At 39.3% G+C, this 25,815-nt stretch overlaps 1 protein-coding gene across 8 annotated transcripts in view; it reads right to left on the bottom strand.

The window, feature by feature from the left end:
- Window positions 1-982: 982 nt before the first annotated feature.
- The window catches only part of SLC23A2 (solute carrier family 23 member 2), a 71,021-nt gene continuing 46,188 nt past the window's right edge, over window positions 983-25,815 (bottom strand). For all 8 annotated transcript variants that reach the window (XM_049831187.1, XM_049831183.1, XM_049831182.1 and 5 more), the window contains 11 exons: window positions 21,497-21,585; window positions 19,935-20,005; window positions 18,602-18,783; window positions 15,511-15,631; window positions 14,670-14,826; window positions 12,360-12,507; window positions 11,658-11,763; window positions 8,488-8,617; window positions 8,209-8,346; window positions 6,971-7,066; window positions 983-6,423 (listed from right to left, as the gene is read on the bottom strand). In XM_049831187.1, coding sequence (XP_049687144.1) covers window positions 6,191-6,423; window positions 6,971-7,066; window positions 8,209-8,346; window positions 8,488-8,617; window positions 11,658-11,763; window positions 12,360-12,507; window positions 14,670-14,826; window positions 15,511-15,631; window positions 18,602-18,783; window positions 19,935-20,005; window positions 21,497-21,585 — 1,471 coding nt within the window. In that variant the 3' untranslated portion in view covers window positions 983-6,190. The remainder of the gene's footprint in view (window positions 6,424-6,970; window positions 7,067-8,208; window positions 8,347-8,487; window positions 8,618-11,657; window positions 11,764-12,359; window positions 12,508-14,669; window positions 14,827-15,510; window positions 15,632-18,601; window positions 18,784-19,934; window positions 20,006-21,496; window positions 21,586-25,815) is intronic.

The following is a 25,815-nucleotide window of genomic DNA, read 5'->3' on the forward strand; positions in this document are numbered from 1 at the left end:
CTCAGCCAGACATTTCCAGGTCCTAATTCATTACAGGCAGCTACCGCGCATCACTAGCGCTCCAGGCTAACATTAAGAATTTAATATTACAGCTCCAGATAAAACAAATGAGTTCATTAAATGGTTGGGGATGAGGCAAGGTGCTAGTCAGCTTCTTTCTTTTTAAATGCTGGTGAGGAGGCAAGGCGATTGACACTCAGCTCGTTTAGCTGTACACGCTGTCCAAGAGGAGGGACAGGACATCTCCAAATCCACCGTGCCCATGGATCGCTTTGTGCACGCAGCAGCCCTGACAAGGGGCCCAGGAGACTTCACTTGGGCTACAGATTACCAAATGCAGGGCAAGAATCTAGAGAAATTCCCAATCCTAAGGCTTTAACCCTAAACCAGAGGGTTATTTCTCTGCTGGTGACTCTTGCTGCTCATATTCGTAACTGGACAGAATAACTCAAAGCCTCTGCTCAGTGTACTATGAGAACGTGAAGGTTGTTTTTTCATTTTCATCAGGAAATTAGTCACTTAAGTTTTGCTGCGTGGACATTGCTCAGAAACACACCAGTGCTGACCGTGCAAATTGGTTTTAGAGAGAGTTTTGCTGTTCCTTGGCTGCCCGAGAGGTTGGGAGCTGCGAGAAGAGAGGGGCATGGGGCGCGGAGGGGGGACAAGTCCCCAGCGCTGCTGCTGGCAGCTCCTTGGGGCGAGATCTCGGAGGTGCCTCAACCGAAAGCAGGGACAGACAGCAGATATGAGGTATGGACTGTTAAGCAGCGCCTCTTCCAAATAAATCAAGGAATTTAACACGTCTTCATGGTATGAGCTGTGGGCTGAGAGCTGGAAGGGTCAGGAAGACGGCTGGGGGTTGTATTTTTGGGTGGTACTTGCTACAAAGAGATGCTTGGTCTTCACATCACCTGAATTCCCAAGCTGTCAATTTTGCTTCAAAGGGGATGTTTAAAAGGAAGTGTAACACCACGCTGCCAGGTTGCATCTATGCCCGCGTTTATTTATACTGAACAGCTTTAAAAATACAGAATAAAATAGCTTTATCTACTATTATTCACAACATCTGGTCCAAATATTACATTTTTAAATATTTAATTGTTTAATGAAGCAATGTTAGAAAAAAATATGAAATAAAAAAAACCTCCATAAAAGAATTACACATCTCAGAACAAAAAAAAAAAACCCAAAACAAAACAAAAAAACCTCTTGCTGTTTAACAAAAGAGTTTTACAGCCAAAGTCAGTCACAAAAAGTCATGGAAAAAAAAAAAATATTTATCCCCACTGCCTAAGAACAGTCAATAGTTTGTTACGCCAAAGGTTGTTATAAACAGACAAAGTACAATAATTTGGACTGGCAGCAAGATGATTTACCTGGAAAGATGTAGTAAATGCCAGATAGTACACAAGGCAATTCTAAATATATCTCTCATATCAATATGTACGGATGACAATGCACAGTCACAGTCAAATTAGAACTAGACAGGAATATTTTGGATGGCTCTGAACACGGATCCCCAATACTTAAAAGCAGCCCAGCACTAAGCTGTATAGACTCATGGGCAGAAGCGAAACACTGGCAAACTCGTGGCCTCCTCCAATACTGCAATGACCTATCGCAGCTAGATAAACATGAGAGCACAGAGTACCTGTCATCCCATGGCCACAAAGGCCATTCGCCTTAAGAAATACTAAGAAACATGCATCAAGTGGGACGTTTTCTGCAAAAATGAGTGACCCACCACTCCCCCACCCCCCTTAAACAAAAAAGAAAAGAAAAAAACAAAAAAAAAAGGAAAAAAAAGTCGCTTTTGGTTTAAGAAGGCCACGTGAAAAGAAACACTGTAGGTTGTGCTGGTCTGTCACACATGCATTTTCTACATTGATATACAAATTATGTTAAGCACAGGTTGTTTTAGATTGCGTGTAAGCATCCAACAGTTCGTTCAAACCATTAGAAGCCGGCTATTTTAAACCACATGTGCCTGGAGTGCTGTTTACACCACAAATGAAGTGATTTTCAACACTTTTTATTAAGGATGCAATGCTATAAATGACTGGTTGTACTCACTGATGCTCCTTGTGGTATAAATAGTACTGAGGATTTCAGTTTGCAAGCGCCAATTCTGCATTGGGAGTACCAAGATCTCAGTAGGGAGATGAACAATAAAGAAACCCTTTAGTTTTTGGTAGGAACATAAACATGGGTAAATAAAGTATACACAACTACTATAGATTCGTCAATGAAGAAATTCTACCATCACATGACATTGTCATGACAATCATACCACTCCCTCCCAGGAAAACTGTGATCGTTATCCTGAGTGGAAATGTTATTTTTAATATATGGAAATAAAATACTGCAATATTCATGTACAAACCAAGTTGCCATATTTAAAGTCAGTATTAAAAGGCATAAAGCAAATTCTGGGTTTAAAGTTTGAACTTTCTGAGCGAGGTACCCGATGAAGTTCCTCCACCAACACACTCTAATATGACAACATTAATCAGTCATAGCTGTTAGCTATGAAACCTAAATTTCTATAGGTATAATTTGCATGTATTTGCTTTAGAAAACGTGTTTCAACATGTTAGCAAGAATTCTTAATTTAACCTAAAAAAAATACAATAGAATATCAATTACAAAAGTCCCAAGTTATTTTGTTTTGCATACATTGATACCATCTTCGATATGACAAAATGATATTTCTACCATGAATATTTGCCCTTCTGTCTTAAAGTTTGGTTGAAACATCTCATTGCCTCTTAACTCATCCCTCAGGTGTTGTCTTCCCTATGCGGTTTTGTTTAGTTTAGCTGTTTGAAAGGCAGGCAATAACATATAGGAAAAACACAGTATTGCATTTACAGTCAGATATTTATATCCAGCCACCCTTATGCATCAAAGCCTGGGCATAACCAGCAAACACAAAGTATTTAAATGCTTTTCAAAGCTGCAAGTTAATCCTCTGTAACACATGTGCCAGCAGCTGCTGCACAGCAGCTCAGGCTGCGCACTGCGCTCCCCCCAGCCACAGCATTTCACAACTGCCACTAAAACGCCAGTGTAGAAAAGCGGACGTGGGAGAAGGATTTAAGGTCCACAATCGCCTGCCGCAACTGCACAAAACCGGGGGCAACTCAGACTTACTTCCCTCACAAAGAAAAGCAACGCATCTTCTTCGACTGGCAGCGCAGGGACAGTTGGTTTCAGGTGCATCGGAAAGAGAAAGGGGAGCTTCTCTTTCCAAGGCAGCCGTGCATCAGCTCCGTCCTCTGCTCCTCTCAGCGCTGGGGAGACGCACGCTTTAGTAGCAATAGCCCGCGTGCAGCAGCTGCACGCCCTGTACATTCGAGGTACTGCCAATGACTCCGTCGCAACCCTTCGCTATACATTATGGGTGCCTCAGCCAATCTCCTTTGCAAAACTGAGGCTCATCTTTAACCATTCGTGTGCGTAGTAAGATGGAGAGAGCTGTTACATATACAAATTTGGTTACAAAAATGACTAACTACAACTACTTATTTTAGTGTTACCAAGGTAAGTGGCTAGAAAAGCAAACACGCTGGCTAAACGCTACCGCGCTTTTCTCAGCCAGTCAACAGAATCAGCACGGTAGGACCCAAAGTCACGAAACGAATTAAATCCAACAGTTAAACAGAGTAATTGGACTTCACCTATTCAGATAGTCTTTCCTACGTGGCAGGAAAGGAGTGGTGTTCTGCTCCGGGGAGAAGAAAAAAGTATCCTTGGATTCGTTGCCCTGTAACTTGACTGAAGTGTCTCGCAATTCTCAAGCAAAGGCAATACAGAACACGCACAGCTTTGCTTCAGCCAAAGGTGAGAGAAGACAAATGCTATTTCTCATCGCCTTGTCTCTTGATTGCATTAGCATTGAAGTTATCAAAAGAATATTGGGGGGAGAAGTTAGAAAAACCTCGGGACAGAGGTGTCACTGTCGTGCTCTGTGCCCAGCAGCTTTACTGGACTTGACATTTCAGTATTTCTGAGGTGGCACTGTTTTAAATGAAATCTTTTGCCTCCCTTTCTCAACATTTATAAGATAACCAACTTTGGCATTTTACATCATTACAACCACCGTATAGAGGTGGCTTTTTTTTTTTCCTTTTTTATATATATATATTCATATATATTTAACTCCCCCATGTCTCCCACACATCTTTGGTTGCACATACAGTTGGGAAATTTGGAAGCTTCGTGCCACTGATCAGAGGTCTCCGCACTCAAAACTATCTGCAAGTGGATGTGGAAATCTAACACCTCACTACCTGAAGAGGAAAGATTTAAAAATCATAAAAATGACTTTGTTTCACAGGCAAACTAACCTTGTCTACTACACAATTAACTCTTCTGACGAGCTTTTGAGATAGTCCAATTGACACCAAGACTGCAAACTACTGAAAGTTCCCTGAAGCAGGAACAAAACACATGCTTTGTTATGGAAAAAGCGGTATAAAATAGTTTCTGGAAACAGCCATGGCATGCTGAGAACGATATCAATGGAATCATTCCGACTCTACACTTATTCAGTACTGATCCGTTAAGCTCTTTCCTTACCCTCCCCACCCCAACCCTTCCATGCTTCAATAACCAATAACAAATTCACCTGGAAGTAGACTCAGAGAAAACAGAGTTCCTGCGCTCCTGTCCAGTAGTCAAACTTTGATAAATATATTAGTGAATTACAGGATCTACTGTTATGTTTTTTCCAGGAATACAAAACGCAAGCACCGTAGAGCATACTGGCCTTGAATTTACATTACACTACATTTCCCTGATGATCTCCACAGCTTAAAAATGCTTTTGGGGCCACACTGAAGTCTAAAACTAACTTGCAATAGTAAGAACATTAAACATGAATAAAACTTTTAATTATGAATGCATGATGAGCATGAACACCCACATAACATCAGAGCTGAGACTATTCCAGGAAAAAAAAAAAAAAAAAAAAAAATCTGAATGGTGCCCTGACTGGACCCAATACCCGTTAAACCACCCAGTGGATGAGGACATCAAATGTAGTGTCTCTGCCGTTCAAGACCACCTCTGCATCAGTAACAAGCTTTTGCAGAAGCCCCGCCAAGAGAGAAGAAAAAGAGGCAATGCAATCCAAGCTGCTCGTCGGCAGCATCGGCTCTCAATATCTGATCAAGAAAATTCTGCACAGATCCAAACCAGCAAATGCCGGCAGCGTTTTGACCGTGTGGCTTTCCCTGCGGGGAAAGCTGCATGTATACAGATGGTAATTGCTTAGAACTGCTCAACAACTTAGCATTTTTGTCCAGGAAATGTCTTGCTGGATACAGGCATTGCACTGTAAAAACTGTCATCAGGTCCTGTCTGGAAGTTATAAGTTTCCCATCTCTGTAAAACTCAAGCTACACGTGTCCCTTTAAAGAAAATCTGCACCTGGACACTATAATTAGGTGGTTAAATGCCAGGCAGAAAAAGCAAACGTTTAAAAACGCAAACTGACATAAAATAAGTGGTGCCTTCTACAGCACTAAGCTATAAGAAGTTGGTCATAGTCTTCATTGGCAAAGTTATTAGAGAAACCTTCTGTCTTAACACTGGACATCTAACTGAACTATCGGTAATTAAAAAAAAAATTACTCTCATGATTTGCCAGTATCAACTGAGTCTGGTTTCCATGGGGCTGAAAATATGGAATGTGCGAATCAGTAAATACAAAACAATATATATGGCATTTGACATGACTAGGAGTAAATTTTTTTTTTCCTCCCCTGCCCCTTCTCACAGGATTCAAATTTTCTGGCGTAACTAACATTGCCAGCAATGAATGCGCCAAAAAAGCCAGCATCAATGACTTCAACAAAATCACCCTAAAAAGTAATATTTTTTCAATAGCACCTACATAGTTCTGGAACCTAAGCCCCATTTAACATAAACACTTAGGTGTGCAGGTATCTTTAGCTTTTGAAAATCAAACAGAGGAGCATTTGCAAATTTGACCCAGAGACACTAGATCTGGCTACCACCACCCACAACAGGAAAGCTTTTTTTTTTTTTTTTTTTAAATCCGTCTCAGCTCTGGTTCCAGAATTTAAATGCAGATATACAAAACATATATTTTAATGCTTCTTAATCAGCAAGAAACTGCAAATACATCTTTTACTACAACTAGGTTATATAATTTCAGCTAAGGCTATACTGTAGCTTCTGAGTCTTCATCTGAACTCCTGCAGTTACTGCTTTTCCTGAAGCCTTTCCACGTGTAACCCATGAAGGTAGGACTGATGGGCAGGAAGCTGAAACACCTGTATTTTTTAATAAAGTTCATGCCAAAAGGCAAATCATATGTTTCCATGCCATCCAGTGACTTGCTTCCTTTACCAACACCCTTCTTCCATTTCCGTATTCCCCTTTCTTCAGGGCTTCCTAGAAGTCAAAATAAAAGGAAAAAAGGAAAAAAAAAAAGTTAATATCTTTATGTAAACACACACATATATAGTAGAGGTTAAGAACAGAAAGAAAATCCCAGGTCTCAGACACCATGTTCAGCAAAGCACTGGAAAGATCTTTTAGACTCCTCAAAGAGGCATGAAGAGGTGGAAAAAAAATTATTGGAAATGGCTACTATCTGTTTTATTTTGTAGCTGGAAGTCAAGGCAACTTTTTGCTCTTAAATGAATGGAAGCAGGTTTGGATCTTAAAATATTTTACTCTGTCTCCTGAAGATGACTATTCTGGTTTGATTTTTATCAGCTATTTTGTATGCTTAAAAAGATGGAGACCTTAACCTGAAAGATTCAAAGCGTTCTCAAGGAAACCAAGGCACGCAGGTGTTAAGCAGTCTGCTCCAGGTGTTAAAGAAGTCAACAACAAAAGCAGTAATCTCTTCCCCCTGCCTCCATGAAATGCTGTGCTATCTTCATTCAAAAAGGCAGTTGTTATTTCAGATAAAACAACAAGTTCACACGCTGACCTGGAATGGTATTATCCAAAATAAATGCAACGCAGCCACCGACAAACATGGCTGTAGTGAGAAGGACGTTTAATACTTGATCAATGCCCGCTATTCCTAGAAGAACAGGAAAAAAGAAAGTATTTAGAATTTGAATTTTTATCATACGCAAATCCTACTGACTGACACGCAGCTCAAGCAGGAAAACTTGCTACCAAGTTCACTGAGGAATTTGCTCAAATAGGACTCTTAAAACCACGTGGGAATAGATGCAGAAGAAATTTCAACTAATGTAGTCCACCATGGGGATCCCTTCTTTCCCAAAACATAATGCCATGAACTTTCAGTTGCTTATAAAAATGTCATGAAATGCCATTTTAGTCTCTACTGCAGACACAACTGCTTAATTTAAACTAAATAGGAAACCACTAAATGGAAAAGGAGAAATGTTCATAATGTAAAATCATGTGGACTGAAATGATTCCTTTTATAAACCTTTACTTTTTAAATGGGCAAGACTTCATAGCACCAATTCACAGGAAGACATTGTACTAATATATCATCACCTAGCTCTGCCCGAATGATCTACTTTTCTGAACAACTTAAAGTAGGTTAGATACGCTCTTAAATCTGGTTCTGAAGCAATGGCTATAAAAAGTTAGTTAATCTTTCCTTTATAAAAAATAAAATAATCAAGTATTCCTGTAGAGTCTTCCTTTGATGACATACACTGTCATGACCACTATTGAGAAGGTAGTACTAAAATAGAGAGCCTACTCTATGAATTCACCAAAACTATAATTTGGCTAACAGTCTGAAACTGAGTTCATTAAAATTCAGATTCAGAGCACAAGTCCGCAGTGACAAAAAATTTCACCACCCCCCCAAAAAAAATTCCTTGCTTCCAAGCTCTACCTTGGTATTTCCCCTTGCTCTTTTAACATCATTTACAACTCAAGATTTACCCTGTTACGTCTTTCTTCCAGCCCAGCTGGCAATCACCTCCTTCCATTGCTCTACAATGGTACCCAGAGAAAGCAGGACAACTTCAAATGTATCCCACTGAAGCACGCAATTCAGGTCTCAACATCAAAAATAATTCTCCTCTGAACATACCTGCCTTGCTATGTATAGCTTTTATTGTCTCCATAATACTTTGTTTTTTCCGTTATTTACCCTTTACATTACTTCGTACTTGTATGTACTTTGCGTGAGTACAAGGTAAAGTATGCTTCATGTAAATGAGCAGAAACACATACCTGTGACCAGTGGATTTTGTTTGAGATAGCTTGGAAGGACAAGTCCAAAGAAAATGGAAAATCCAAGCACAAACAGGTTACGAGAAGAATTTAAATCTATGAACTGGAGGTTAGACAGACCCACAGCTGTAATCATCCCTAAATAAAAATAAAGCAAGTCTCAGCTTGTATAGAGCCTTTTTCTTCAAAACCAGACAGCAACATACATATAAACAGCACTAGAGTAAAAAGATATAGCCACACAGTACATGAAGAGGAGCAAAAAAAAACATACGTTACCAAAGAGAGTGCAGAAGAGGGCACCAAGCACGGGGTCAGGCAGCGATGCAAAGAGAGCACTGAACTTGCCAACCATCCCAAGCAAGAGCATGAAGGCTGCCCCATACTGAATAACCCTGCGGCTTCCAACCTGCCGGAGAACAAAAACGAAAGGACACTGGAAAAAGTCCATGCTTAGTCCAACTTCACACCGCATTTTATTTTATTACTCTCTTTTGCATTTAAAATTTCTTTTCAAGCTTCCATGCATATTTTTTGTGGTGTTAACACACAGGCTGCAGAGCCTTTACAAATGTCTTGGAGGGCTCAGCTGTAACATGGCTGCACTCCAACTCTAACATAATTTTGTTTTATTTTGTTTTCGTTAACATTAAGTCATCTTTAAAACCATCTGTAACTGCTACAGCCACAATAACCATGAAATGTGGTGCAGTCTCATCTACAATAAAGAAAACAAATAGACCATAACTAGGAGAGATGGCAAATGGATCAATTGTAATGCAAACAGAAAAATAAAATAAAATCCATGTGTTGCTGCCTTTTTACACAAGAATATATGTATTAGTTACCTATCATGCAGTTCACTTGAAGGAGATGCAGGCCTTCTAGACAGAGATTATCAACTGACTTCATAACATCCCTCTGAGATCAGAGCTGAATTCACTTCATATGCAAATCATGGCCACGCTAACACTGAAACCAAGTGCCTGCACTTCCTTCCCATTTTTATTTTAAGCATTCAAACTTTGGGCCGTTTTTCTCTGGCACTATATTGTAGTGGAAGTTGGTAAACCTAAGTGGTTGATATCTTAATAGTGTTATACGTGCCTAAGAGGTGCACCAGGGACAAACCTCCCCCCCTGCTACGCTGGTCAGGTGGTTTCTAGCAAAGCCCTTTGTAGGTCTCCTGTTAGAGTGTGTTAAGCTTCAAAGAGAAGTAGACACTAATTTCTTAACCATGTGTGACTGAGCTAAACGAGTGAAATGAAGAAAGAGAAGATACAGCAGGCATGTTTAGGGTAAAAGTACTTCTTTCCCCCACATTCTTCACTGCTTAACTGTCAGGTCAGATATGTTCACCTACAAACAAGCTACACCAGTAAATTAGGGTGTTCACTAGAATAACAACTGAAGTTAGCTTGCACCTTTCTCTACTTTTTATAAAGATATTTATTTCCTTAGGACCTCCTGTATCTTGCTCTAAAATTATCTTCCTGCACGAAACAGGCAGATTCTTTAAAAAATCCACATGACAGTGACATTTATTTATGCAAATGCTCAATCACTACAAGGCAAACAAATTAAGCTCCCTTTGAAAGCTACTAAAAGCATCCTGGTCAGCATTTAGCTCAAACTACATATTTATTCCCAGGCACTCGTACACACACTTTATGTGATTATTCTGGAGTGCGTGATATGGTATCTAGTACCTTACTGCAGTATCCATTTAATCATCAACATTATGGCATAAGGTGCCTATACTTTTGCCCCAATTAATCAGATTTAATTGATTCTCCTCTCATCAAATAAAACTCGCTCACAGAGTAGCTCAAAGACTCTGCAGTACTTGCATCCAGTTGAAGTCTCAAATTTAAATTCTAAGCATAATCATATACTAATTTCAAGGGAGGTAAACGCCTTTTCAAATGTTGCACTGGTAAAACAGGATCACCAGGACTATGTAGTCTTTGCTCATAAGTGCTAAAGAAATCCTCTCCCAAATCAACAGCGGATTATCTACATGCCAAAAATCTATTTTGATATAAATTGAAGTTGCAAAACTATTAGTTTTTTTAGGAATGAGTATGCAGACAGGAAAACAAGACAAAACACTGGAGCACAGCCATCCAGCTGTGCCATTCTGGGTAAGGCATGTTCATTCCTCCCCCACGCGCTCTGAACAGACCTAACTGTAGTTTACTCTGTTCTCTCTAACGGCTGCCAGTTTAACATCCTTTTTCACTGTTTCAAAGCAAAACTCATTTTTGTGGACCGTTAATAAATGCTGTTCATTCATATCAAGCTCTATGAAGTAACAACAGAAAGGCAGCATAACAGAATAAACCCTTCTTTAAGGATTTTTCTAAACAAAATTTCTTCTAGGAGATTTCCATCAGCAGCTAAATGGAAGACTTGTACAAACAGCAGATGGTGCTATTAGTATTTATATTCCACCCTAAAACTGAACAGAATCATCCTTTGTGCAGGAAAAAAAAAATGGCTGAAGATAAAATTCATCATCTATATTGGATTATGTCAGAGGGATGAGTTATTGTAAGTGGAGAGCATACATTTACTATCTTGTATGCATGAAGTAGATTTGTGGCTTCCAAGTGAAATATGCAACAAGATGTATGTATTTGCAACATAAACTACTCTTACCAATTTTGTTGATATTTCTTAACAAGGTTAAATTAACAATATCAAGCAAATCTATCTGCAGTCCGAGGTCTCCCAGTTAAGCAAGGCATTCAAGCACACATCCATTTCAGCATGGTAACAAAGGAATTCCTCAAGTGCTTAAATATTTTGCTGAGTAACACCCCCAAAAATATGTAATCCCTTAAGCATGCTCAGTGCCTTAGAAACCTATGACGGAAACAAATATTTAGGGTACATTTAACTTTCAAGTTACCTTGACTGCAGCTCCTGTTATAGCTGTGTCAGCGTAATGTCCTAGTACAGACGTAGATAGGACCCAAGGACCTCAAGTTGCATTTCATGGTGTGTTCAAGTGAGACATTAAAAATAGTCAGTTCTCTACCGATGCTTTCAGAGCCAAGACATCCAAAAGAGTTATCTATTTCTATACAGTTTACAGTGCTTATGCCTCAACTCAAAACACCCTAGAGCCCTGGAATGCCTTCTTGGTTTTCAAAGGGGTAGCTTATTTAGCATAATGTACTTTATGTGGGTTTTCTAACTGCCCTTTACTCCGAATAAAAATAAGATTTTTGAGGTCCTTATCTAGAATGCATTTCCATTAGACAATGGCTGGTACAGACATGTTAGGTAAATTCAGAATGCTGTCTAAAGTTTGTCTGCACAAAGTACTAAGTAGTATGGTTTCTTGGAAGAGGATCATGCTGTGAAACATGAAAATGGCATAAGCCATCTACCAGAGGCAATAAAATACTCAAGGCACTGAGTCATCAAGGTAAAGCACATACCTTTGTGATGCCCAGGACACCAATGTTAGGGCTGGAAGAGGTGGATCCATTCCCTGTCCCAAATACTCCATCCAGAACACAGGAGAGACCCTCAATAAAAATCCCTCTGTAAATTTAAAAAAAAAAAAAAAAAAAAAAAAAAAAAAAAAAGTCAAACTTGTACTAGATAGACTCACTTCAGGTGGTGCTTTATGACTGCATGCTATGTGCGGGCCTGTTAAGGCATCTGTCCCACATGAATTATTATTATAATTCACATTTCAAGCTCCAACACAACTGGAAAACCTACTTGAGTTCTGTTTTCTACGTCTTAAGATACCCACGTTCTTAAACTGAGGAAATTGCAAAATAATTCAAGTGAGACTTACAGCTGCTCTTTATTTCTACAATTGCATGTCAGGTGAATTTGACAAGGTACTCCAATTCTAGAACTGCTTAGAGTTGTGTCCCTACAGCAACCGTACTATTAACTTCCACAGACTCCAGCAGGAATAGGACTAGTTTTCCAATGCTACATTTGCAACAAAATAATTCAACATGACAGTTGCATCTTGTACTTCCTTGCCCCTTGTGTTTGACCAAATTGTAACATTTAATCTCAGAGCACATTCCTGTCTTATTCCAAGGGCGGGGTGGGGGGTGAGAAAAAAAATAAAAAAAAGTAGCTTAAGACACTGAAAAATATTTCTTTTTTTGACATACCTGTTTATTGCATGAATAGGTGGAGGAGGAGCACAAGACAACCTGGCACAGGCATAGTAATCTCCTATTGATTCAATAATGCTAGCAACAACTGCGCTAAGCATTCCTATTACTCCAGCGGCTGAAATTGTTGGCAGTCCCCACTGAACTGTGAAGAAAAGAAAAACGAGATCTCTTGTGCCACAGAAAGCAATTTAGATATCAAAACATACAGCAATTTCATAGAATCATAGAATCGTTTAGCTTGGAAAAGACCTTTAAGATCATCAAGTCCAGCCGTTAACCTAGCGCTGCCAAGCCCACCACTAAACCACGTCCCTAAGCACCACATCTACACGCCTTTTACATACCTCCAGGGACGGCGACTCCACCACTTCCCTGGGCAGCCTGTTCCAATGGCTGACGACCCTTTCAGTAAAGAAATTTTTCCTAATATCCAACCTAAACCTCCCCTGGTGCAACTTGTGGCCATTTCCTCTCGTCCTATCGCTATTTACTTGACAGAAGGGACCAGCACCCACCTCACTACACCCTCCTTTCAGGTAGTTGTAGGGAGCGATCAGGTCTCCCCTCGGCCTCCTCTTCTCCAGACTAAACAACCCCAGCTCCCTCAGCCGCTCCTCGTAAGACTTGTGCTCCAGGCCCCTCGCCAGCTCGGTTGCTCTTCTCTGGACACGCTCCAGCACCTCCATGTCTTTCCTGTAGTGAGGGGCCCAAAACTGAACCCAGGACTCGAGGTGCGGCCTCACCGGTGCCGAGTACAGGGGGACGATCACTGCTCTAGTCCCACTGGCCACACGATTTATTTATTCATCTTTAATGGAATCAACAAACTCCCTTCATGGTAACACAGCCTGGCAAGTTCAAGTAGATGAAAGGAGCAAAGGAAAAACTGCCTAACCCACTGCTTTGATCATGCTTGGAAAAAAACCAAAAACGCCTAAACTCCACCAAAAAAATTCCTCCTGTTCAGAAGGAAGGAATTTGAACTACTGCTTGTGAAAAAACAATTCTGATCAGTCAGGCGAATGCCACTTAATTATTATTGCTCTAAAAACTCAGTCTTTGGTTACGAGTTTAGTCTACCGAAGAGAATGGCCAACAACCAGCTACGATCACTGCACAAACACCTTCCAATTCCAAATTTTTGTAGAAAAGAAAATAAGATTAATTTAAGCCTGTAGAAAAGCTTGGCAGGTTTTCCACAGCAATTGCCTTGATGCTTTTATCTCTTTGAAATAGATGAGCCTCTTGCAACAAAAGGAACTTTAAGTCACACAAACGTGAATGAACAAGGCTTCACAAATAAGAGAGGTCTAATCAGGGTGCAGAAGTTTTCCTCCTTTTCTTTCCCAAAAGCTTCTATTATACATCTTGCAAGTACTGCTTTAGAAGTGGTTTCTTTTAAGAACTAATCAGAACCAAAGCATATGGAAAACCACAACGAAGCTGCCTCATTACAACATAGTGGTATTCCTAATAATTTCTATTATTCTATTCTAGTGGAATATTATTCTATTATTACCCCATTAATTTCTGAGCAGCACAAGGGTGAACCAGTTGTACAACTCCATCTCATGCCATAAGAAACAGCCTTTAACAGCTTGAAACTTAGAGGTGGCCAGCAAAAGAATACAAACAGCCAACACGACGTGAAAGCATTTCACGTTCTCTCGTAAATAGTTTTTTGTCTTTTGATAAACATTGACTGGCATTCTCTGACTTGCCCATCGGCCTGATTCCAATGCCGCTCCTGCAAGTCAGGACATTTTTGTGTAGTTGTTAATAGTTGTGCTAATTCAAGAACGGGTGCGTTTGGGGCAGGGAAGGGCATTAAGCTGGAAAAAACTCCACGTGCTACTGATTCTTTAGCCAATGACAATCAGTGACTTCAGTTGCTCTACAGGAGTTGTAATAACCCAACCTTATTATTGTATAACATTAACAGCAGCTGACCACAGTATCAACAAATACAGATAAATCAACTATTCCCTGAAAATCCATGTTATATATACAGTCACACTATGTTATTAGAAGTCAAGAGTTACCTAGATAAGCCCGGCAAGTGCCTTCTACTAATTCAAGTCTCAGAGACTCGGTCTTTCTTGGGTGAGTCCTTAAGGTATCACATTAAAGAGGAAAACAAGAAGAAAACCATCATCCCCACCTACAATGTCTTTAGATCAGTGCATGTTGAAGTGTATCAGAATATAGTACCAAGAGAAAAATAGCAATGTTTCCGAAACTCACAGAAATTATACTCATGGGCACATTATTAGAAAAACAGCCCTTAAACCCAGACATACTTACAAGGATAAGGAACCTTGAACCACGGAGCTACCAACAGCACTCCTCGTCGGGCGTCTGTGCGAGCGTAGAAGCCATACTTCGAACTGTCGGGGGGAAAGACGTCTGTGACAGTGAAGATGAAGCAAAGCAACCACGACACCAAAATAGCTAAAATAATCTGTGAAAGAGGAGAAAAAAAAAGCTGTTTAAAGTAAACTATCATTGGCACTGTTCATCAGCAGCAAACAGTTCCTGCACAGAATATCTATTACACGCATACTTGAGTGTGACCTTGAGTGAAATTTTAAGTCTGAACAAGCAGTAAAGCCTGTAATAGATCCGTCAGGTGTTTCCCCCCAGCCCCTAAGGAAGGTGCTGTTCCAAAATCTCTTCTCTACCCTAACAAATGGAAAGTCTCCAAATGGGCACTTAAACTAGTGAATTAGTCTCAACTTTACCAGAGAAATAAAAGGAAGTCTTTCACATGGGGGAACGGAGTATTGCTTTCATAAAACTTGAAGATAATGATCTTGCCATCCCTTTTTGGAGAGCTCAGTTTAGGCTTTCACTGCATGCATAAACATACCTTCTTCTCTACCCCCTTCCCTGCCCTCCATGATGTTCATCACTCCAATGACTCTTCATCAGAGATGGATGCCAGAATGGGATCTGGCAAAACTACAATGAGACTATTTCCTGTGGCAAATAAGCCATTTAGTTAAGTTTCCCATAAGCCCATTTAAGCTTTTCTCTCACCTTTGTGATCTACTGTATTATTAAGAAAGATCAAAACCAAGAAAAAAACCCAAAACACAAATTAGGGGTTTTTTTTGCCAACTGAAGAACAAATTCAACTACTTACAGGGAACATCTTGAAAAGTTGCAGCCTGTATGCTGTCCATCCTTTCTTGGATTTGTAAATGGGTAAGGGAAATTTGACATTTCTGGCATACTGAGAAAACAACAATACTAGGAAAATAGTCCTGAGAAAAAAAAAGAGGAGGAGGGTGGGACAAGAGAGACACGTCATTAGCACCAATATGTTAAAAACCCTTCTCAGCAAAAACCTCTTCAGGCTCTTCAGACACAAAATATAAATGTACATTTTAAATTTAGCACAAGATAAGGCGTCATAAGAGAATATCTTCTAAATAAATTATTATTCCACAAAAGCCAAAGCAACATATTTGTATTCTAAAGTGCTGCAAAAAACAAGCCAGCAGCAAACAGGTAAATGAAACCAGGAAAATGAATCAGACTAAAGAAAGATCTTCAGAGCTAAGCAGCCATTAGCAAAGAGCTAAGCTGCGCTGCTTCTTTTTGACTCAAATTCTCTCTCTCTCTCTGTGTCCAAGGTCTGCTCTGCATATGAAGCACAAAGGTTGCTGCTAGCCAATGGGAAGAAACAGGAAAACTGGAGGCCAGTATACAATAACTTCTACATTTCAAAATTTGCATAAAACTCCAAAGCGCTTGAAAAATTTCTGTCAAGGGTAATACTTTCTTCAATTCTTAAAAAACCCCAATTTTTTTTGGACATGCATCTTTCACTAAACAGCTCTAAATCAAGCAGAATAGAGCCCCAAACCCAAAGATTCCATTCAACTGCAGTTCACCAGTAACCCAGTTTATTACAGTTTTTAGATACCTCAAATATTATGCATTTCCCCACCTTGTCAAAACTGCTAAGCTTCTCTATATGTTAAAAATTAATTCAAGTCTACAGCTAAAGTAAGTATCCACTGCAATGAAAAATATAAAAAGCCAGGGCAGGTTGCTCAATTCTGAAAAAGCCAAAACCAGTTTTGCTGTAAAAAGGCTACACAAAGAGTCAAGCTGTCTGAAGAAGCAAAGCTTTTCTGAAATTTGAGATTATGTTTTTATCAGCTGACTGAAAAAAAAAAAAAAAAAAAAAAAAAAAGGCAGATTTTAAGCCTCCCTCCCTCTTCTGTCCAAGATCAGTTTCGGTCTGTAAGAAACAAAACAGAGCTTTATTCTCCCTCAATCTCCAGGAACAAAGAGCTCTGCACAAGAAGGGTGTCATTTATAGCCTTTACCCCTGACTAGAGCAGAATGATAAAGGCACCTTTTCCTTGCATTCAGGGAACATTTTGGCATCTCTCCCAAAGTATATTATGGAAAGATGGGCTCCACTCCCTAAGAGCAGCTATCCTGCCACGCTAGCCCTGAGGACAGGTGGCTTTGTATTTTCATTTACTTAGTAGAGAGTTGTACATAATGCAACAATATAATATTATTGTAAATAATCTAACAGTATTATATTATTGTAAATAATATTATATTGCCTACACAGCAGGGGAGCTTACTGCCATTCTGTAAATAATTCTGTAAAACATTACCAAATCTTTAAATGCCCAGATAAACAATTTTGTTCACCAGATATACAGGGAAAGACTAATTCAGGAATAATTTCCCTTTTTACAGATCACGATGTGATGCGCTTTATGGATTAAATTATTTCAGCTTGGCAAACAGAACAAGCGAGGTCAGAAAACTGTTTGGGAAACTGAAAATCTTGTCAAATAGCAACTGTAGCTAAGCGAGGATAATAGCTGTTACACAGGTATTATTCTGCTATGCTAGATAGCAACACAGTATTTTTATCTCATCAGAACAGTAAAGACAATTTCAAGTGCCACATCTTGTAGAGATCAAGTTACTTTTGAGTGGCTCTAGATGGCTATGGAGTTATTTTCAACCATCTAGTGCACATTTTTGCGTGGCAGAAGCCAGAAATACTTATTGACTGGGTAATATTTAAATCCCATTCCTAAATTGATTTATTTTTTTCCATCTGCAAAACGTCAACTTCAATTACACGTTTCCATGTCCAACTCGCCAACGGTCTGCTTGATTGATTTAACATTCGTCCCAACTTGCATAGAATTTGTTTTACAGGAAAATAAAATGTTCCTTTGGGTCAGCTGCTTAACATAATAGAATTACAAAAATATTCATGATGCTAACATCCAAGATAAAAGAGAATTAAACAGCCCTTTTAATCATAAGCTGCACTTACGGAATACTTTACATGTTCAAAGTACTGTGCAAACAGATTAGTCAGATCAGAATCTGATCTCATCAAGTCATTCCTTCCGCTTCCAGAGCCAGCACAAAGTTTGTCGCTATACATTGAATATAGCAACTGCTTCAGCCAATTTCCTTCTCCCTAAAATGTGGTTTCCGTCCTTATTTGGCTGGTTATCCACAGTATCTCACAGGAAGCTTTTGTCTTCATCTCATTTTTCTGTTATTCCCTTTCAAACCACTAATCTCAATTCTTTAATTTCCCTGGCATCTATACCTACAAAGCACACATATCATGCCCTGAACTTCACTCTAAAGGCCTTTTTGTCTACTAAACAGAAATCTGCCTATTTATGTCTCATGGAAATGGCATTCATCTTATGGCATTCATGGAAATACACATGCTCTCTGTTGTCACACAAATTTCTCTTGGCTATAGGTAAGCAAACCAGTAATAATGACAAATGGACCATTACTACCAATGGTATTTGCTTGCTGTTGCAGAACAAGAAACATACAAAACAGCATCATAAAAATAGAAATAAAAATTGTCCACTAATCTGTTTTGCTAAATCATCTTCTCTGTAGCACTGAATTAGACCCAGCCAATGGCTCTCAGACCAACTATTGTTTTATAAAATTCCCTGTTCTCCACACCTCGCTTTCAGCTGTTATCCTTTCCTGCCTCCTTGAGTTGCTGCTGTCCTTGTTCCCAAATTGCCAGCTGACCCTACCCAGACCCACTTGCATTCCTGCACACGGTATTTCTCCATGCTGGGAGCACTGCAATGCTACCATTGGCAGCCAAGCAGACTCTGGCTTTTCCCAGGCACTCGAAAATTCCTGCATGATGACTTACCAACTGGGACCCCCGGCCTAAGCCAAGAACACCCAGGAGTACTTACAACATCGCGATACCCCAGTGTTTGCCTGCTCTTTCTCCAGCAGCTTGGAAACCGGAGAGGCCTATGAGAGCAACAGTTGGCGTGATGGTCAGAGGTCCAATGTATCGCAACAGGGCGCCGGGAAGGCCAAGCAAACCGATCACCACTTCTATCAAGGAGGACATGATAATAGCACCTTGGATCTGAACACACAAGAACGGGAAAGAGACAGTTCAGTCAAATCCTACAAGCAAACCCAAAACATTTCTTTTTCTGCTCTGGATTACAAACTGCAGTTAAAAGAATTCAGTGACACAGAAGAACTCAGCAAATTTTTCGTCATAAAACAGCTCATTATGTTTAAGTGACTTATTGCTTAAGCATAACACTTATGGTTTTCTCCACAAAACTATTACACAACAGACCAGTGGGCCAGTCTGGTAGTTGTGTGGATAGCACATCACACTGTCAGACAGGAGACCTGGGTTCCAGGCTAACCTTTAAGCTCTCAGATCGAACCGGCAAGGGTTGCTGGCGCCACGGAGGTGATGCTCCTAGCTCCTAGGGGCAGAGTGTATGCTGCATTGTTCACAAGTGCTCCTTAGAAGTTGGTATAGAGCAGCGTTGTGGTCTCAGGAGACTGTCAGCCCTCTTGGCTGCAGGGCTCTTGGCAGGATGTAGCTATGGTTTGAACATGGGGAAGAGAGAGGGGTTGTTTTTAATTAAGAAAAAGTTTGCAGCCCAAAGCAACGGGATGGGAGATAAATTCCATGACACACGCCTTAATTTGGACTACGCTATCTACCACTCTAGTGTGATGCCTGGGCACAACCCTCATCCTGGGCTCTGCAGAGCATGACGAAGTTCAGACTGCAATGCTGCGAGTGGAGAAGGAGTTTGATATATTTCAGCAAGTCTCTTGGCAGAATCAAAGTCTTATTAGAATAGTCTCCAACTTAAGACACCTAGGGATGAACCAGATTTGCTAACTGCGTATTTACCTTCCACAGGACAGCCTACTGAACAGAGTGACAGCAGGCAAGTGGTCTGGTAGCAGCTGAACTGCTAGCAGCGAGCACAAATCACAAAGTGTTATAAGAAGAGTATTTGTCTTGCTTGTGCATTTTACTGCGCATCTTTTGGAATGTGGTAACTAACTCCTTGTATTTGCTGTCCAGCAATGAACAAGTTGAAAAGATGGAAGACTTCATGAAATGAGTAAAGAGATATATTCAAATGAAAATTGCAGTGAAAGAAGAAATTACCAACTTAAAGATGAGAACACACAGATGGTTAGGTGAGAAACTTAACTGGAATCGGACAGACCAACGGCTAAAGGCTACTCCTACATTACCTCTCGTATTCTGGGATACCAGATGTGCTCAGTGTGAAGCAGTTCTGTTGTTCCGTTTGTAACTGTTATATCTTACAAAAGGAAGAAAAGAAAAAACACAGGTATTTATTCCTCAGCCATTTTAGCATTATTTAATAAAAAATAAATCTCTCCTCGAGCTGTGTCTGACAAACGAGCCTTGATTTACACAGAATAAAGTTCTGCAATGCTACAAATCAAGTAATAGCATGCTTACATTCCCCAAGAGCTAACCACTAATTCTATCCACTGTACCAACGTGGAAAAAAACCATAACTTTTAGAAACAAAGGTCAATTAGGGATTCTCTTCCCACTCCAGTAAACGGATGAATGAAGAATTACTCAACTGCACCCTAGGAATCAAGTACTCCAACGTTTGTTGTTCACCAATTTAGGTCACTCGCTGAATGATGAATTGACCCGTGATAACAACCCCATCTGACCCTTTTTGAAGGTTAAAAGGTTCAAGAGCAAGATGCAGCAAAGTCTCTTTCTGAAAAGCCGAAGTAGGGGGAAAAACTGCTTTGCCATCAAAGGTTATCAGACAGTATTTTCTTTCAGCAAGGTGTGTATTAGGATACCTGCACATTTTGGCGCACAGGAATATCCAACACAGTTAGCACTACTAAAGCACACCACAGTTTGCCTTTAAAACTTGGGCACTGAAACCCACGTGCTGTTTCTCAGGAGCTAAATCTGACTCCCCCAGTGAGAAAATGTGAATGCTCAAAGCTAAGTTTTCTACAGAAAAAACATCAGGAAAACTAATTAGATGGTCGTATGTGGATCAAGAGAGATGTATAAACACATGAATAATATAAATTATTAGAGAATCAAGGACCCCCAGGAAGAATGTTAATTAGAAGCAAGCAGCCTGCTTCTCTGTACTGCTGCCTTGCACTGCCCACAGCCTTATTACTGAATAACCACACCCCATTAAAAACTGCCAGAGCTGTTCCCACTTCAGTTTTCTAACCTAAGCAAAAGCCCCCTACCCAAGCAGTTTTACTGCACACTTTCACTCCAAATAAATTCAAAACCTTTCAGGATGATGGTGTTAGCAAAGAAAAAGTTAATATGAACAGCTAAATATTGTCAAAGCTTGCTCTGCAAAACCTCTCAGGTATGAATTAAACAGGTAAAAATACTGGTCTTGAGGTGATGCTGAACATTGCTCAAACTTCCTACTACTCAACTTAAAAGGGCTCGACTGGACTCACTATTTCCAAATACTGGAAAGGAACATTTACGGAATCCTTCTGCCTTTCTCTACACTGTTAACAAAAGAATTGTTTTATGCTACTGCTAAGATTTCTTTTGTCAACATTTTTTATATTTAAAAAAAGCACCAGAAACAGAATTCCACAAGGGCATTTTTAGGAATCTTTTTCCAAGGCACAAAGTTTTAACATCGTAAAAAGGAGAGAATTTTTCATATTCACTGCTCATTACTTCATTTCCATATCAAAAGGTTTGGCAGTTGCACTATACGTGATCTGGGTCATTTGTCACTTAAACCTGAACAAGCATAAACGACAATTACCTGTATTATTACATTTCCACTTCTCCAGGGAGAGTATTGCTCTAGCAGGTGCTAAGAATGCAAAAGCACTCGCTTGAAACAAGGGTAACCTGGTGGAAAGGGAAAGAAGAGATGCTGACATTTCTCGGTGTTATGGTACCGTGTCAGGATATCAATTGCGGTTAGGTGGTTACTCATCCTCAAAACTGTCCTTTATTGGGGGTTATTAAAAATGTGAAATATGAGAATTTCTTATTAAAAAGAACAGCCATAGAAATACTAAGACTTCACAAACCAAAGACCTAACAGAAGACACTACATGCATGAAGTTATTAATACAACGCCTATAACAGATAATTACCAGATACCAACACACAGGTACCAAATATTGATTTAAGGTTTTGACTCAGCAGTGCAACATTCTGATATAAGTACCAGCCAGACTGCTGAACATGCAGCTTTTACAGTCCTGCCACATTAAAAAAGTTCTCTGATAGACCAGTATGCAGTCTGCATACTCAGTACCCTCCCCCTGCATGACTTGAAGTACAGTCATTTATACATTCATCTTTAAGTGTATGTGTAAATAACTATTAGGTTGATAAGAGCTGATTAGATGTTCCAGGTGGCTACCAGCAATAAACAGAAACACTGCAAGAATTTCAAGAGGACATTCTTAGCATTGGCATTTACACTTCCCAAAAGGTTTAAGATCTAAAAAGCATCTACCAGCACCAACTACGTATTTACTGAATCAACCATAGCTTGCATAACATCACAAATATCCAAATGTTACTTAACTACAGCAAAGATGCACTTTGAACTATTCTATAAATACCATCATTAATGGATTGTAAGAAGATTCTCTTTAATAGCAGATCTCAAACTGTAACACGTGGAACACTTAACTGCTCATGCAGCTCTAGTTACTGCACCGTGTTTATGGCTGTTTTACAGCTGCAATGAAGTGCCTCCATGCCAGTGCAAACACCAATAAAGGAAAAAGCACTAACTCTAGCAGATTCAGATGAAGATCAGAAAAGGCACAAAGATGGGAAAAAAAGAAGAAAGAAAAAAAATCTGTGGGGGAAGGAATCCTATACACGCTTAACACGAAAAAGATCAAACCAGAAGCATGTTACTAACAGTAGTTGTAAAGTTCACAGGCAGGAAGTTCGAACAGTTGAACTACCACTGGAAAGGAGTTTGGGTCATGAGCAATCTAAAAAACTGACCCACTTACCACAAATGTTGAAAACTACATTAGGAAGTCAAACTTTATAAAATACACCAGCCATCTGAGCATACCTGACTGGCATGCAATTCGCTTCTAAGTTTCTTCAAGCAAAAATCAAAGCTTTATCTTTGGTGAAGAAATGGTCGGTAGCTACAAGTGAATGATTCACCTTATTTTTCAAGGTTCATTAAGCACACTGAGCAAGCTGGTGCCCATGGCAAAATATGCAATACCTGTAACAAGCTGTTACTTCTCTATCCCACCTACACAGTACTCTGTCCCCCCCGGAATGATTTTGTAAACATACATTGCAAACACATTCTCCAATGATGAAGTCAGTTGTACTAAGACTCGGGCCCAGATTGTGAGTTTTGTATCACATAAAATACCCTGCGTACATATTGACTAATAACATCTTAGCAGGTCTCACTTAGCTATCCACTCAACCTTTACATGAGACAGTTAACTTGGAATATTTACCAAAAAGGCAAGTAGGCTCAAAATATTGCCTTTTTTTCTTTCTAAACATAAATAAAAAGTCTTTTTAAAAAAATTTTAATTTAAAATTTCTTAGTCAAAATCAGCCAACCAAGACCAGTCTCTTTCTGAAGAGACAGCTGCAGTTTGGAACATGACTTACAAAATAGCTTTCCCATCGCTAAGCCAAGCATTCACTACTACCTGGGTAAAGTACCACCAGCTTATGATTGGGATACCATTTTAATTTCACATCTAAATTGTGAAGTTGCTCAATTTTGGCACCAGCCCTTGTGAAGACAGAGCTTTTTATGCAGTTTAGGTCACCTGGAAATGTCTTCCTTATCTTAACATGTCACACAGATGTAAGAATGCTTAGACAATGTAGTGATGGGCACAGTAACAAACCTAAAATGTTTAAGTATGTTAAAGCTGTATTTGATTGTCTCAGTCATACTAATTACTCTGAATACTTGCCAAATCTTTTGGCATATTACATAATCTAATAAATAGCCTGAATTCCTAAAATTAGTATGGATACCAAATTGACCACAACTCTGCCACATAATTGAGCTAAATCCATCTTTAAGGACCTTTAAACCATGGAATTTGACCTTTTGAAACCATAGTGGCTTTATTTGCTGAAGTACTTTGCAGTTGACAAACTTGCCAATAAATACTTTAAAATCTCATTTAGAGACCATTGCTGCTATACCCCATTTCCACCCTTACATAAAACCAGAATCACATGTTAAATAGTTATAAAACATTCAACCGCAGAAATTTTCTCCTTAAATACAAGTTCACTTATTTTAAGACCCAAACACAATTGCCTCTTCAATATATAAACATGTACTTCACAGTGCAAGTGGAAGCCACCAAAAAGGGGAAAAAAACCCAAAACAAACCACCACAGAGAACAGAGGTGGTATTACACAGAAGGAACAGAGCATTGCAAACTGATGGGACCACAATGGTTTCTGCAAGAGCCCCAAATCACTCTATACTATGTAATAAAGAGAAAGAGCCCAAGATTAGTTAGGGGGAAAAAACAGATTATGACAAAATTTAGTTCTGTGAAGAGATACAAGTCTCAGGAAGCATAAAAGCTTTTTCTGATAAATTTGAGACACAAGAATAATGCTGGTAGAAGTACAGGAAAACCAAGATCCCCTTTGAGTTCATCTCCATCCACAACTGCGCTTCTTACAAAATTGGAATATTTTAAACTTCAGTAAATCCAGGGTGGAGACATTCAAAGTCAAACAATAAAGGACCTTATCTTCCAGTTCCTGCCTAGGTCAATGATCCCTCGATTCCCTATGTAAAGCACAAATAGAAGATGTGGAAAAAAAATACATCACTCCCATTAAAAGAGAGGTACAAAACATCAAAGGGCACAACTCTGCTCCTCTCCCTCCTTTCAGACGAGGTACTTGAAAATTTATGACTGCAGCTAAGGCAAGCTACCCTATGAGCACAAAGAGTCAATCAGGCAGAAAATATGATTATTAACTGCAGGTAGCCTTGACTAAAAGAAAATACATTCGGGAAAGAAAATTTTCTCTTTCAACAGTTTTCATTATGCTGTTTTTTCAACAGAATGAACTTTTCATCCAAAACAACGGAGTGATTTAAGAAGTTGAGTAAGACATAGTAAAAAAATAAAGGGAAGGTTTTTTTTCAAAGGAAAAAAAGACTAACTAAAGCTAAATAAAATAGCAACTAAAGATTACATTGGAAAACCTGAAATGTTTGGAAAATTTTTAGATGAAAAGCTGTTCTACAACTGCAAGTGATCCATCATAGGCTTGCCTTCTGCACCCTATTGAGATACCTTTTCCACCCAAAGATTCTGTTTCTTAGATAAATCTTTAAAAATGTGGGGGGTGTTTGTCCATTTTCTATTGGAATGCAAGATTTCAGCTCACATTGTTCTTAAATTGAACTAAATGACCCATGAATCATTCAAGTAACCACATGAGGGCATACTCTTAAAATACGCACTTTTCTTCTGGTTTTACTTATCTTCCAAGATGAAGTAATAACACTGCAGGTTTTAGCTATTCCCAGTTCCCACAGGCAGTGTCAACAGAAGTTTAAGTAAACATGTCAAACACCTCTCTGCAGTGTTTACTGTAGAACATACATTTAAAAAAAAAAAATCATCTTCATGTTAATAAAACTTACAACATCCTGTTCATACCAACACCAGATTTTTATGAGTATTTGCTAACACTTGAATTGGTCTCTTGCATCCTCCTAAGGAGAGCAGACCAAAGGAGAGGTACGGGCATCCCAGGGAGGCTACACTGACATATGTGTTTCTTCCCAGTTGAAGAAAAGATCATTACCTGCAACTCAGAGCAACTGACAAATAAAAACAAATTATTTGTTTGTATTGGAAGGTAACAAAGACAGTCAGTTCAGAGAATAAAAAGTTACCCTCATAATTTTTCCCTACCTTTTCATTTGATAAGACCTTTATGGGAACAAGCACACAATTTGCTCTAGGACTAATCACAATCACCTAAATATTGGCAAGAATATCATTCTTGATCATTATAGTATCATTCAAGAAACTAATAAAAATATCAAAATTAGTTCCTCTTTACCAAGGTGTATG

This window comes from Accipiter gentilis, chromosome 28, assembly GCF_929443795.1.
Source record: "Accipiter gentilis chromosome 28, bAccGen1.1, whole genome shotgun sequence".
Classification (NCBI taxonomy): Eukaryota; Metazoa; Chordata; class Aves; order Accipitriformes; family Accipitridae; genus Astur; species Astur gentilis.